Genomic DNA, 16,241 nt, shown 5'->3' on the forward strand with positions numbered 1-16,241 from the left:
TAGGCTAGTCCAACATTTCATGCTCTCTACATGATTAAAGAGACAGTTCACAAAATAAACATCATCTCTCATCTTTTAGTCACTCTCACATCTTTTTAAAACCCGAATGACTTTCTTTTGTGGTCATTAAAATAAGGTCAAAGTCCAGCTTTTTTTGGACAGTATTTGCTTTCACTGTATAACTTTTGACACCATAAAGGTTTAGAGCATAAGTAAAATGCCAGAATTTAGATTTTTGGTTAAGCTCTCTTCTCAGAAATGCCTTTAAATCATGTTTTGATAGAGTGAAGGCAGCAGTCTAAAAGCAAAAGCATCAGAAACATTCTCCAGCATGAGGGCCTGTTTCTTCTTGCTTGCCTGAGAAGAAAGGCCTGCCAGGGCATTTTTTTTTTTCATTTTTCGCACTTGTCAAGGATTCTCAGCACAGAGATGCCAGTCGTGGATGACCAATCCAGAAAAACAAGGTCAGTGCTATCCCAGAATCCTGCTTCTGACCTGAAATCTAACAGCTTTTTAAGCTGCAAAGCACACAAATTTGTTCTCATCAACAATCTTTGTGTGTTAGTATTCATTTATGTAAATGCACTTTTTAATAATAATAAGTCCTTACATTTATTTAGCGCTTTTCTGGACACTCAAAGCGCTTTACACATTTTTGAGGGGAATCTTCTCATCCACCACCAGTGTGCAACATCCACCTAGTTAACACGACGGCAGCCATATTGCACTAGAACGCACACCACACACCAGCTGATTGGTGGAGAGGAGACAGAGTGATGAAGCCAGTTATGATATGGAGATGTTTAGAAGGTCATAATGGACTGAGGGCAAATTTGGGTTAAACCCCTACTCTATTTTGAAGGACATCCAGGGATTTTAAACAACCAGCGAATCAGAACCTCGGTTTAATCTCTCATCCGAAAGACGGCACAATCAATATACTAGGTCCCCAACAATATACTGGGGCATTGGGACCCACACAGACCCTGACTGAGCGCCCCCCTGCTGGTCTCACTAAAAAAACTTCCAGCAACCTAGCTTTTCCATGCAGTCTCCCATCCAGGTTCTGACCAGGCACAGCCCTGCTTAGCTTCAGTGAGCGACTATATGAGAGTTGCAGAGAGCTAGCTGTTGGATAATTTTAGTTTTTATTGATTGAAAAATAATAATTTCATAAGAACCCATCGAATGTAACAGTAAAGACCTTTAGTCTTTAGTGTATGAAAAAGAAATTATTTCTATTGAACGTTCTATACAATAAAAAAGTTTCAGTTTTCAATATAATAGTGCAACAATAATATTAATAAATGTTTCTTGATCATCAAATCAGTATACTAAAATGATCTCCAAAGGATCATGTAGAAGGATATTGAAGACTGAAGTGTTGGCTGTTCAAATTACAGGTATAAAATGAGATTTTAAAAATATATTCACATTGAAAACAGCTTTTTAAAAAATCTAAATAATATTTGACAGTATGACTGTTTTATCACAAGGGGGAATTTGTTTCTAAAGTCACCCCTGCTACAATCAAACCGTGTCTTTTCTTAGAAAACATGATTTAATTTCAAGAAAATTACTGTCAGACTCCAAATACGTTTAGTTGTTGATCACACACAGACGAATGATTTTGTGTACATTCCCCTGATCAACAAATATAAATCAATGCTAAATGCAGGAACCGCTCGGCTCTCCTTCATCTTCCCTGCGGAGTGTATGAGAGCTGGCAGCATGTGGCAGTGTGTCTGGACAGGTGGGGGTGTGTGGAACAACCTTGATCCGCGGGCAGATTCAACAGTGCGATGAGTCACAGACACACCCTCAGCCGTCACACACACACGAGCTGGGAAATCAAGCTTCAGTTCTCGCTCAAACTGGTCATGACTCACTGCACAAACACACTTCACCCCTCACATGGGTTTAGACTGGACTGCTGAAAATCCACTTATAACGACCCACCGACTTACCAGAAGGAAACACAGGGAATACTTTCTCTTTCTGCAGGAAGCTCTTTGTTTTTACTTTTACTGATAGTAAAGGTTTCGCCTGAATCTGAGAAGCCAATGTGTAAAGAATCAAAATTTAGATATTAAAGTAGCACGGAATGGAAATCCAACACCTTTTTAAAAAATTTTTCCCCCATCACCACTAGGGGAGGTGCCTGCAGAGCACCCGCTGACTGCCTGGAGCTCAGTCGCGCACATACACAGCAGTGCATGCCAGAGTGTGTGTGGTCACGTGATGTGCGTTTTCAGCGGTGTAGTGTGGACGGAAATTTGTTCAGAAACGCTGGGCGAAACACCAGTGTGGATGCGGATTGTTTTCATTCTAAAAGGTTGTTTTAAAACTAAAATGTATTAGTGTAAATGGGGCTTTAGTGTCTTCTTCTGAGTTCAGTAGAAAAAGAAAACTGAAAAATGCGAATGTAAAAATTTTTATTTTTGGGTGAACTGTCCCTTTAAGAGGTGTTTGTGTCAATCCAATCACAAGTGGATGACACTATACAGGTGTAAACCTTTAAATGTTTTTATGTGCCTTCAGACAGCCACAAAAGACCAGCTACTCTCGTCCTGCTTGGCTTACATGTGATCATTATGGGATGTGCTTTGAGATAGCCAACCAAAACAAGGTATTCACACTCTGCTGCGTTGTACCAAAACACACAGATTATGATCTAAATAGTAGCTGCCATCCACATGATTTTCATTCACTTGCTTTCCCACTCAACTTGTGAGTCAAGTAACATGAGTGTAATTACTCAATAGTACTCCAATGGTTGTGCTGTATTCATTACGTTGTGACTTTAATATTTTATACCGCATTGCCTAAATGCATTAAAAACAAACACTAAGAAATTAAAATCAATGTTTTTGTGAATGTTATACGTGAATGTAGGCATTACAACATTCATATGTACAGTATGAAAGGAATATTCATTTTGAAATTTGCAAAAGATTATATTTAACAGTATTATTAATCCTCTGAATCCTCTAAAGTGATTTGAGTCTTTTCAACAAGTTCTTTTTTGTCCTTCAGTATTTCATTTTATTTGTTCCTTTCTTTTTTAAATAAAACGAAGTCACATTAACGAACGAACATCGAACAAACAAATACAATATTAGAAATCCAAATATATTCCAATATTTGACCCCTTATGTGTAAAATTGATGTATAAATACGACAACTAAAAAAAAAATTAACATTACGCTCTGTGGAGGTCAAAAATAAGGTATTTAATTAACGTCTGTAATAATATTTGTTAAAAAAATTGGGGAAAATTCTCAAAAGAAACTCAGCCTTGATTAAAATAACAGAAATGAATTTGGATCATTTTAGACTAATTTTGTACATTAGAAGGGGTTTGCATTAGCGGTTGAACGGATCACAAATCTCACAGTTGGGATCACATTATGTTTTTAGTCACAGGTCGGACCATTTTTTGGATCGGCCAAAAAGGGGAGGAGACAAATGTAATTTGCTTTTCATTTACTTCAAAAACAGTACTGCAAGAAACTGCACAACCCATATTTATTTTTAGTCTCATTTTCAATAAATGATTCAGTTATTTACTCATAAAACTTCATATTTCATTGCTAGATGTGTCATTTCTGAATAACTATTCAGTGGCATATTTTTGATGGCTGGTTGTCGCCACCTATTGGTTAAATAATGTAATTGCTGCCTACTATTTTCATTTTTGAGCGTCAAGTTAAATGCATACAATGGGGATTTTAATCTTTACCATAAGCATCAGTGGTTTTATCTAAATTATAAACTGTTATCGCAGCACGTCTGTGTTATTTGACTGCTTGTAACTTCATAACTAACTCAAAAAAGACTAAAGACTGAATCTCTTTCTTGATTTTTCCGCTATTCAAACACAAATGCAGCGCTTTGATGGATTAATAAACATATGTAAATCACCATCATTTAATATTTCTTTTGCATGAGTGTTGAGATCCTGATCTTTTAATGACTAATCGTGCAGCGTACACTGATTGCATTGATGCAGGCTAAACAAGTAGTGACAGAAAACACCTTTAATAACCTGAGAAACTCACCACATCCCGAATAACCCACCACAACTCATTCTATCATCATATTTTACAGGAAAGCCTGAATGCTTTCATACATGTGATTTGAATGACGCGAGAGGTGATCTCTCTGCAATCGTTACAAAGTTAGGATTAATCTATAAGTTATAAAAAATTATTAACCCACGGGTCACGTGTGTTCCGAACCGTAGGTTGTGATCCGTATGAATCACCAATCAACCGTGATCCGTTACACCCCTAGCTTGCATAACTTGTGCATTAAAGGGTTGAATTGGCTAGATTGGGTGGCTGTGGCATGAATAAAAATAGAAGAAGTAACTATTTGCACATATATCAACAGTTAATCACCCAATAAATTTATCTAAAAACGAACACACAAAAAAAGATTTAATATTATTAACAATTATGTCAATTCTCATATTTATTTTACTATACCACAAAAAAAATCCAGTATAAACACACCATAAGTGAATCCTGCAGTACTATTACCTATCGTCTATGAATCACTTATAAAACTCAGTTACTAAACTCAGTAATATGAGAGTCTCATATTAATAAAAATCTCTATATGAATATAGTTCACCTTTTTCGATCCTCAAGAAATGCCTCATGCTACCATTTCAGTTTGGCCTAAAATAATAAAAATAACACTGCTTCCATTTTTGGAGCAAACCTCCTTCAGGCAACATTAAACATCATTGCATTTATTTAAAGAAACAAGGTGTCTGAATAGATGAGCCTGAATTATTTCCCCAGTAGCACAAACATTGAGAATCAGGAACTGTAGAGCTCACTATATAACCCAGCAGCCATTCAACCAGCGTTACTAAATTGCACCTTCACACACACACACACGTAGCTGAACTTTGATCATCTCGACTCTCTGCGAACAAGGTAAAAGACACAGCCAGAGCCATGATTTGACTATATAAATAAACACTTCCTTCTGTGGGAAGGATCTATAAGGAAACACTTCTCCTTTATGCCATATCAATTATATCAAGGCTTATACAAAAAGGTTATAAAATGCAAACTGCACAGCTTCTAATTGGACTTATCGCTACACACACACTGGATATAAAAATAATGAGTCGGTGACTGTCCTTGTGCAAGACTGTGCATGCTCCCCTTAATATAGACACCCTCGTCTCCAGCGAGAGCCAAAACTGGGCTGCTGTTCCATCAGAAAAGAGGACATAATCTCTACTATGCTATGTGTAATGCACATATGTGGTCTATGGAAAAAAATACACTTGAATACGCACATCTTAATCAGAGCCAATCACAGCGGTGATTAATACCAACTGCAGTGTTGCTTATGTGATTTATACAGCAAAAACACTTTATGTTCAGATTATGTTCAAAGTGGACATTATTAAAAAATTAAATCCACACATAATTTGTCACGGATTGGTCAGGCTCTCACGATCCCCACTCACGAAGATCACCATCACCTGACTTCTAATGAGCACACAGCTGCATCACATTCACGAGCACCAGATAAAAGCACAGCACTCCAGTCGCTCATTGTCCGGGCTCGTCTCGACGAAAGCGGACAACTGAGCGACCACTCAGCGTAGTCATCCTCAGCTAAAACAAACGATTTACTTACCTGTTCTCTTTGTATTCCTCCTAGTCTTCCTGGTCCTCCCGAATCGTCCTGTCTTCCAGTCCTTCCAAGTCTGTGTCATCCTCTGTCAGCTGTATCTGGTGTGTGCTGTCCATCCTCGTGTATTCCTGTTACCCAGCCACGGAGGAAAAGACCCCAACATCATTCCTGATCCTCCTGGCTATCCTTCATGTGCTCCTTGTTGTCATTTAATAAACACCCTAACGTTTCCTTACCTCTGTCTCCTGTCCGCTTCATAACAGAAGCCCGGACCTATAACGACGACAACATGAGCACCCCCGATCACTTTCAAGAGCTGGTGGACCAGTTGAAGCGGATTCTACAGCCACCAGCTCCACTTTCCAACGCACCACCAGCACCGAGCACTTCCGCCTCCACAGTTTCTTCTTCGGCCCTTCCTTCCAGTCCCATGGCCCGACCAGCGCCCTACTCAGGCGGAGCGGGGGAGTGCAATGGTTTTCTGTTACAATGTTCCCTCATATTCGAAATGCAACCTTCTCTATATCCCACAGATAAGTCAAAGATCGCCTACATCGTATCACTACTCTCTGGACCTGCACTTAAATGGGCTGAGACGATCTGGAACCAAGCCGGGCCGGTCATGAATTCCATCACTACCTTCACGGAGTATTTCAAAGAGGTGTTTGGACGTTCTGATGGGGAAGTAGCCGCTGGAGAGCAGCTGTATCATCTAAAGCAAGGTACTCTATCTACACAGGAATATGCTCTCCGGTTTCGCACTCTAGCAGCTGCAAGTGGATGGAATGAGAGATCGTTGTTGACCACGTACCGGCTCGGCTTGGAACCCACTCTCCGAATCCAGCTGGCCACATTAGATGATACTATGGGTCTGGAGAGATTCATCCAACATTCTCTCCGATGTTCCGATCGTCTCCGTTCCTATCAACAGGACACCATCACCCCCTCGTCTGCACTCCTCCAATCGCCTGAGTCAACAGCCTCTCCAGAACCAGAACCCATGATAATAGAGTCTGGAAGACTGACATCAGCGGAACGACAGAGGAGGCTGACCCGGGGTCTGTGTCTATACTGCGGTGTCAGTGGACACACCCGTATGGAGTGTCCCCTTCGTCCCATTCGGACTTCAGTGAGTGTATTCAGTACGAATATTGAACAATGTAAACCACTTACTACCACCGTACAAATAACTACTGCCTCTATTTCTCTCCTTGTCACAGCCCTCATCGACTCCGGGTCAGCAGGGAACTTCATCTCCCAATCCCTCTGTCGTCAACTCCACCTACGTACTGAGGCGTCCTCGCATATATACCAGATACAACCGATAACCCAGTGCACTCGATCTTCGACCCGTATCCATCGACAATGCGAAGACATCCTTCTTCAAGTGGGGTTGTTACATCAAGAGAGGATTCAATTTCTGGTTCTGGAGGGTGCAAATATGGACATCATTCTAGGGCGCCCGTGGCTGGTGAAGCACGATCCCATCATCTCTTGGGGCACAGGAGAGATAAAGAAATGGGGATCTGGATGTACACCTACCTGTTTTCCAAATCTCCCTCTTCAAGGTCGGAACCCCATTTCTTTGTTTACAACATCGGTCGAGAGTCCTCCTGAGAAGCAGTCTATCCACATTCCTAAGGAGTACAGCTCCTTTCATGATGTCTTCTGCCCCAAGAGAGCTTCCCAGCTACCGCCGCATCGGCCATGGGACTGCGCGATCGACCTAGTTCCAGATGCCCAGTTGCCAAGAGGTAGGATCTACCCGCTCTCGCTTCCAGAGAATCAGGCAATGGAAGATTACATAAGGGAGGCTCTGAGTCAGGGGTACATACGTCACTCAAAATCACCAGCCGCCTCAAGCTTCTTCTTTGTGGCCAAGAAGGACGGAGGGCTGCGTCCATGCATCGACTACAGGGTCCTAAATAACGGTACAGTAAAATACCGATATCCCCTTCCTCTGGTACCAGCCGCTTTGGAACAGCTCCGAGAAGCTAAAGTCTTCACTAAATTGGACCTCCGCAGCGCGTATAATCTGATAAGAATACGTGAGGGGGACCAATGGAAGACAGCATTCGTGACCCCTACTGGCCACTATGAATATGAGGTCATGCCTTACGGTCTGGTCAACGCCCCCTCCGTATTCCAAAACTTCATTCATGAAGTCCTCCGGGAGTTTCTTCACCACTTTGTAATAGTGTACATAGATGACATCCTCATTTACTCCCGGAGTGAGGCCGAACATCGCCAACACGTTGCGGAGGTCCTACACACATTGAGAGAACATCACCTCTACCTCAAAGCGGAGAAATGCTCATTCCACCAGAAGTCGATTCATTTCTTGGGATACATCATTGACCAAACCGGTATACGTATGGATGGGAAGAAAATTGAGGCTGTTCTATCCTGGTCAGAACCCACTTCCATTAAGGAGCTCCAGAGGTTTCTTGGGTTTGCTAACTTTTATAGACGGTTTATCAAGGACTACAGCAGGATTACATCACCTCTCACTAATCTCCTCAAGGGTAAACCCAAAGGACTGGAGTGGACCAAAGAAGCAGCCGCAGCCTTCCGCCTTCTTAAGAAGGAGTTCACAAGGGCCCCACTCCTGACTCATCCTGACCCAAATCTTCCTTTCGTGGTGGAAGTGGACGCATCCACCACCGGCGTCGGGGCAGTATTATCCCAACATCATGATACACCGCCCCGACTGCATCCCTGTGCCTATTTCTCTCGGAAGTTGAGCCCGGCGGAGCAGAATTACAGCATAGGAGACAGGGAGCTTCTAGCAATCAAGCTAGCCTTGGAGGAGTGGCGTCACTGGTTGGAGGGAGCCAAACATCCGTTCCAGGTGATCACAGATCACAAAAACCTCCAATATATCAAAGAGGCCAAGAGACTATGTCCACGTCAAGCCAGATGGTCACTTTTCTTCTCACGTTTTGATTTCTCCATTTCCTATCGTCCAGGACCCAAGAATCTAAGAGCAGACGCTCTCTCTCGTTTACACGAGCATCACGATCATGAAGAACTCCCAACGAAGATTCTTCCCGAACACATCTCCATTTGTCCGATCACCTGGAACGCTCCTCCAGTCGTTGCCACTCCGGAAGCCCCTGCTCCGCCGGGATGCCCTCCTCATCGGCAGTTCATACCACCTGAACACCGGGTAGATCTGATCCACTCCTTACATACCTCGCTAGGCACTGGACATCCAGGGATCAACAATACTCTCTCGCTAGTATCCCAACGATTCTGGTGGCCAAACATGGCAAGGGATGTGAGGCAATATGTTCAGGGCTGTAAGGACTGTGCCCAATCCAAGAGCCCACGTCATCTACCCGCTGGAAAGCTCCATCCCTTGCCGATTCCGAACCGTCCCTGGTCACACCTAGGAGTGGACTTTATCACTGACCTCCCTTCGTCAGAAGGTAATACCTGTATTCTAGTCATCGTAGATAGATTCTCAAAGTTTGTCAAACTAATCCCTCTGAAAGGTCTTCCCACAGCCTTTGAAACAGCCGACAATATCTTTAATCAAGTCTTCAGGTCATTTGGTATTCCAGAAGATATTGTGTCGGACAGAGGTCCACAGTTCATCTCACGTCTATGGAAAGCCTTCTTCAAGCTCCTAGGTGTGGCCGTCAGCCTCTCTTCTGGATATCATCCCCAAACCAACGGGCAGACAGAGAGGAAGATTCAGGAGGTGGGACGGTTCCTGAGGACCTTCTGCAGTGGTCACCAGAGCTCCTGGAGCCAGTATTTGGGCTGGGCAGAATATGCCCAAAATTCACTGCGGCAACCCTCCACCGGACTCACGCCATTCCAGTGCGTCCTGGGCTTCCAACCACCGCTCTTTCCCTGGGATGGCGAACCATCTGATGTCCCCGCAGTGGATCACTGGTTCCGGGAGAGCGAGAGAGTCTGGGACGAGGCTCATCAACATCTGCAGAGGGCAGTCCGTCGAAGCAAGGTAACCGCCGATAGAAGAAGGTCTGAAGAACCCAGATACACACCCGGACAAAAGGTGTGGCTATCCACCCGGGACATACGCATGCGACGGCCCTCTCGCAAGTTAAGTCCCCGATTTGTTGGTCCCTTCACCATCGTGGAACAGGTTAACCCCGTCACCTACAAACTACAATTACCCTCTCACTACCGTATTCACCCTACATTCCACGTATCACTCCTGAAACCCTATCACGATCCTGTTCTTCCCTCCACAGAGCCTGACCACGAAGAGGAACCCCCTCCTCCACTGCTCCTAGAAGAAGGAGCCGTCTACGCAGTGAAGGAGATCTTGCGTTCCCGACGTCGTGGTGGCCAGTTGGAGTACCTGGTGGACTGGGAAGGGTACGGCCCCGAAGAAAGGACATGGGTTCCCAGAGCTGATATTCTCGATCCTAGTCTCATGGTGGAGTTTCATGAGAGCCACCCTGAGTTCCCAGCGCCTAGAGGCAGAGGGAGACCACCACGGCGTCGGAGGTGTCGGCCCTCAGGAGCGGGCCCTGGGGAGGGGGGTACTGTCACGGATTGGTCAGGCTCTCACGATCCCCACTCACGAAGATCACCATCACCTGACTTCTAATGAGCACACAGCTGCATCACATTCACGAGCACCAGATAAAAGCACAGCACTCCAGTCGCTCATTGTCCGGGCTCGTCTCGACGAAAGCGGACAACTGAGCGACCACTCAGCGTAGTCATCCTCAGCTAAAACAAACGATTTACTTACCTGTTCTCTTTGTATTCCTCCTAGTCTTCCTGGTCCTCCCGAATCGTCCTGTCTTCCAGTCCTTCCAAGTCTGTGTCATCCTCTGTCAGCTGTATCTGGTGTGTGCTGTCCATCCTCGTGTATTCCTGTTACCCAGCCACGGAGGAAAAGACCCCAACATCATTCCTGATCCTCCTGGCTATCCTTCATGTGCTCCTTGTTGTCATTTAATAAACACCCTAACGTTTCCTTACCTCTGTCTCCTGTCCGCTTCATAACATAATTAGGGATGCACTGGACTAAATGCTTTGTAATAATTATTTTGTATATTATTAAATAAGATAACGTTATCTTGGTTTTAAATTTAACTTTCTTCTCAGGCATTTTACTTATAACTTGACTTCAGAAATCACACAAGCCAATAAAATATTGCCACTTTATTGAGATTTTTAGTGAAGAGGCGTTGTTATTATTTTTACAGTGTTACCATGACATCACAGCAGCACTACTGCAAACAGCAGAAACATTTATACTCCTGATTGTGTTATACCTTTAGCCAAATCTGGCCCCAAAGGTTCTTTAGATTCTTATATTTTTGACAACACAAACCTTTTTGTTGACCAAACTCTTCTCAGTTCTATGTCAAACAAAGATATTTGCTTGGTTATTAATAATTCTCGGATTTCTTTACCTGCTTGCGTAGGTTTTTGGAATAATATATTTGGTGACATAGATTGGGATCAGTTTTGGCTTCTTCGGAAACATTCTATTTATCTAATAAAGCTGTTGAAGTCTCAATCAAAATCATTCATAATAAATACCAAACTACCTAAATTTAATAACAAAATTTCCTCTAAATGCTCATTTTGTACACAATAAGATGAAACAGTAAATCATTTATTTTGGGAGTGTACTTACTGTAAAGAGTTTTTTTTCGTTGACTTTTCCAATTTCATAAAAAAATTCTTATTTCCAAACTTCTGTTTTTCCCCAAAAATTGTATTCTTTGGTTACTTGCTGAATGTAGATCCTTCTCATTGTAAATTTATTATTAATTTATTGCTTTTTTTGGCTAAATTTTACATCCATAAATGTACATTTTCAAAAAAACACCCGTACTTTTTTATTTTCAGAAGGGACTTTGATTTATATGTGAACTCTTTTAAAGACTCTAACCATAATATAGCATGTAAAACTCTTTCTTGGTGTAAATCATCTAAACTTGTTGAATTTGCTGGAATTTTATTTATGTAACCCTTTTTGTCTCTTTGTTCATGTTGTATTTTTGTAATGTTCTTTCTTGCATAATAAAAAAAAAAAAAAAAAAAACAATTAAACTACATAAAAATATCCTGTTGTCTGCACATTATTTGAGCAGATGGTGCTTTTTCCAGTGAGGATGTGTGGTTCATGAATAGATAAGTAAATGAGCAGCATATCCACACAGTGTAATATTGAGCTATTTTAAAATAAGTTAGTCACCTTTTCGTGCACTTTTCGCATCCATGACTATGGCTGGAAAAAGAGGAAAACTAGCATGCTGAAAATGCTGGGCAGCGCATGAAGCATAGCCTTTTTTCATATTTTCGATTGTTTTTTTTCTTTAGGGACGCACTAAATTTTCGCCTACCGAAAATTATCTGTGGTTTTGGCCCATGACTTTTGCTAGCCAAAATTCACTGCATCCCTATGCATAATAATTTGGACTGGTTACAGACAAAAATAAAAATTCTAAATGTTGTTTTAGGGTCACAGTGGTTAGCACTGTCACCTTACAGCACAGTCCAAAGACATGTTCAATAGGTGAATTAAATAAACAAAATTGGCTGTAATGTTTGGGTGTTTCCCAGTACTTGATTGCAGCTGGAAGGGCATTTGCTGTGTAAAACATATGCTGGAATAGTTGGAGGTTCATTCCACTGTGGAGAGCCCTGATAAATAAGGACCTCTGGGTTTCCCATGCTTATTTGTTGGGCTACACAATTTCCTCAAAAGGTTGATAGTATATTTTCTTTTTTTTATCACCATCCAGATTATAAGCACTTCTCAATAGAAATTTGGTTGGAACATTTTGCATTTTTAAGTGCCATCTGAAGCCTATTTACTGCAAAGCGAAATGTTCTGAGACTAGAAAACAGTAAATCATGAGCTGCTGGGTACACTTAAATTTCTACATTGTGCATTTACTGTGCACTGATGTCTGTGGGCCTTTTCTGGTGATAAACATTATGTCAAATAAACAACTGTGAAACGTGGATGGCCAAAGTATACTTTAGGCCTTAATGCAATTTTAGTTTGATTTATATATATCAGGCAACACAAATGCAAACATTTGCATTCTTATTTGCCACTTATTTTTCATCCATTGATCTTGCAAATAATTGTATGTAAAGAATATGTATTAAATTATATGGAAGTGAATACCCACCAACACATCATTGCAGATATCTCGAAGCTCAGACTCCACTTTCTCCCGGTATTCCTTCACCATCTGCAATTTCTTGTCATTTCCTTCGGTCTTCTGCTCGATGCTGGAGATGACCCTCCAGGCAGACCTCCGGGCACCCACCACGTTCTTATAGGCGACGGACAGCAGATTTCTCTCCTCGTTGGACAGCTCAGACCCAGCTTCGGTCACCGACTTCATACAGGACGCCATATCATCATAGCGCTCGGCCTGCTCGGCCAGCTTCGCCTTCTGGATGAGCTCTGTTCTGTCCATCCTGCTGCTTTTCAAGTCTGTGAGTGTTTTAGGTCTATAGGACGCTCGACTGATCAAAGGAGGGGAATGAACCGCTGCTTAATCCCTGGAAAGGCTGAGGGGGGGGAAGATAATGACAGTCAAGACTTGATATATTGATTAGGGGTTCTTTTTTGTGAACAAATCTTTCTGTTTACTTCCACACACTGATGTCTACCACTTAGAAATGTGTGACTCGAGAAGACAAGCTGCATTTGACTACAAGCTGTGGAGCACATAAACTGATACATTTTTTTTTTGGATGAGTCGTAAGTGAACTGAATCAACTCTGCCATTAGACACTTAAATGAACAAAACTGGTTGAGAGAATGATTCAATTACTCATTTGCCCACCTTGTTTTTAACACAAGAGCGGCAGAGATAACTGCTTTGTAAAAATCAACACATAAACGAATACATTTTACTGAAAGAGTCCGTGATTTGAATTGAGGAATGTCTAACAGGAATATATTATCATATCTGAATCAAATATATCATTGCACACTTGAATAAACAAAATTGGTTGAGAGAATGATTAATTTACTCATTTATCCACCTTGTTTTTAACATAAGAGTGGTCATGGTCTTCTGTGTCCAGTGTCTTTTTCCCCCTCTAGTTATTTTTAGCTGTACAAAAGACCTTGTTATTCTGCATGATATTTCAAAGTGGTGTTACTTATCAAATTATTTTTTTACTGTACTGTCGGGATCATGAACTCACTGGTTTGTAGCGTAAATAAATGTACTGTTTCTTGTACTCTTGTATAACGTTAAGGAACGCTGTCAAAAATGTAAAGCTAATTTCAGTAATTCAAGTTAATTTCAGAAATTTTGTTTTATTATGAATAAAATAAAGTCCATTGTAAACTAATTTGTCAGTATAAACTGAACACGCGTCTCAAACGTTCTTATCTAGTTACTTATTAGAAACTTGTTTTATACATAAACAAAGTGTAAAATAGTTTTTGATGTATGATATATTGCACTAAAATAGATTGCAAATAAACTATTTTATTGTCATTTTAAGACCATTTTTATGCCAGTCATTATAAAATGCCAGAATGACAACATAATATCAACACAATGCAAGTTTCTCTTCCAAAGAACACATGATATTTGATTCTTAAGAATATTTCATTTTATTATAGGCATTTTAAGCAATTTAATAATTAGGCATTGAAATCAGAATGTGAAAACTCATATCCTAAATAATTATAATAAATGTTAACAAAAAAGTGCAACGTAAAAACACATTTTTAACCATACTGACACTGACACCTCCAACAGAAATAGAGATGTTGCACAATCAGTAACAATGTTGCTAGAATTGTTTTTTTTTTTATGTATGAGCGATATTTATTGCATCACCAAAAATGATTGAGGTCATGTCCATGTGTTGTGCGATAAGTCGATATATTGATTAGTGTGACAGGCCTAGCCAAATAGATTGAAAAAAGCAACATGTAAATCTTAAGGGAACCTCCCATCTTTAGATATTTTTTCTAGGTATTTAGCAATAATTAGCTTACTTCCGAGAAGCAAAAGGAGGTAGATGCCACATCAAAGCACACACAAACATTGTTGCCATCTACTGTCGTAACGATGCAATCATTAATGCATGAAGCAGTGAACGAACCTTTTTGGTAAATGACTCAAAAGATTCGATTCACTGAAATCGAGCTCTTTCTCCGTGAATCTTACATTTACATTACCCACACACATACTAGAAACACGGAGATCAGCTGAGACGAGTGGATGCAACTTAAATCCTAGCAAACTGCTTGCCAAAACCGCATCCGCATTTCCGACTAACGCGCATTGCTGTCTAGGTAGGCAGCTCACTAGATTTAAAGACACGGACAGGGTGTGTGTGACTGCATGTGTGTGTGCGGCTTAACACATCTGTGTCAGTGTGATCCATACAGCCCAGCCCTGTTCACTAATATATATATATATATATATATATATATATATATATATATATATATATATATATATATATATATATATATATGCGTATTTTAATGTCTAAATAGGACATTTTATATATGTAAATATGTGAACGTATAATTTTAATGTCAAAATAGGACATTTCAGTTTAGCACACCGATGAAAATCATATCGAGTCAATATGAATCAATGAAATCCAGCCTGATTTCCGTAGCAATGAGGTTACTCATTCTACAGTGCGTTTTTTGGCAAACAAATACGCAAATTAAGATTTAATATTAGTTTATAACACAAATGCAACCATATCTAAATCAACGTTCAACAAAATTAATCGTAAAGCATATTTTAAAAAACGTTTCGACGACCCGCCTTAAACAGCGATGGGTCTCGTCTTGTCCAATACACATTATAATATTAGACAACACTTATTGAGCAAATATGCTTTCTAAGAACGCAAGTATCGCATATCAAATGTAAATACATGTTTACTACAATGTAATAAGCAAATCAACCATTTTTTCCCTGATCGATATGGACGCAGTTTGGCAGCCCCTCCTGCCTCTCAACCGACCAGCGCGGTTTTAGCGATTACGCCGTCCAATGAAACAATATAAACCACACGTAAGAACATAAGCCTAAATAATAAACACACATCATACTCTGAGGCTTAAACACATTAAATTGCACCTCACCTCGCAATCTATAGCTGGCTCCACCGGATTGATAGCCTTTGAGCTTGGATGGTTAGGGAAAAAAATGTAGTAGAGAAAGACAATCGAAAGTGTTACCACAGAACGTCGCTAATCCCGCCTGTCAGCCAATCAGAGGCCGCGTTTACCGCCTGTCACTCGTTGTTCTTCTCGCGACCGTCCAATAGCTGATTAGCGCGGGGAATGGAGGCGGGCCGGTGCCAATGCGTTCGGTTGCCCAGTAGACTCTGACTTGAAGCCACGGGGTTTCCTCCAATTAGAGCAAGGGGGATGACGTCACTATTGCTATGGTGATTCCCCCCCTCCTCCTCCTGCTCATCCCAGCATCACCATCAGCATCATGATTGGGAAGTGGATGCAGTAGCAGCAGATCCAGCCTTCCTACCGAGACCCAAATACCAGCTCTCATTAATCAGATCGCAGAGATAATTGCTTTGCTTCTTCATTTAAAGGCTAGTTGACT

At 41.2% G+C, this 16,241-nt stretch overlaps 1 protein-coding gene across 1 annotated transcript in view; it reads right to left on the reverse strand.

Annotated features, from left to right (window-relative positions):
• Nucleotides 1-15,871, reverse strand: part of ywhaqb (tyrosine 3-monooxygenase/tryptophan 5-monooxygenase activation protein, theta polypeptide b) — a 29,952-nt gene extending 14,081 nt beyond the window's left edge. The window contains exons 1-2 of the mRNA XM_056476537.1: nucleotides 15,761-15,871; nucleotides 12,807-13,194 (exon numbers count right to left, since the gene is read on the reverse strand). Of these exons, the coding sequence (XP_056332512.1) occupies nucleotides 12,807-13,100 (294 nt within the window). The 5' untranslated portion in view covers nucleotides 13,101-13,194; nucleotides 15,761-15,871. The remainder of the gene's footprint in view (nucleotides 1-12,806; nucleotides 13,195-15,760) is intronic.
• Nucleotides 15,872-16,241: the final 370 nt, after the last annotated feature.

Source organism: Danio aesculapii, chromosome 17 (assembly GCF_903798145.1).
Source record: "Danio aesculapii chromosome 17, fDanAes4.1, whole genome shotgun sequence".
NCBI classification, from domain to species: Eukaryota; Metazoa; Chordata; class Actinopteri; order Cypriniformes; family Danionidae; genus Danio; species Danio aesculapii.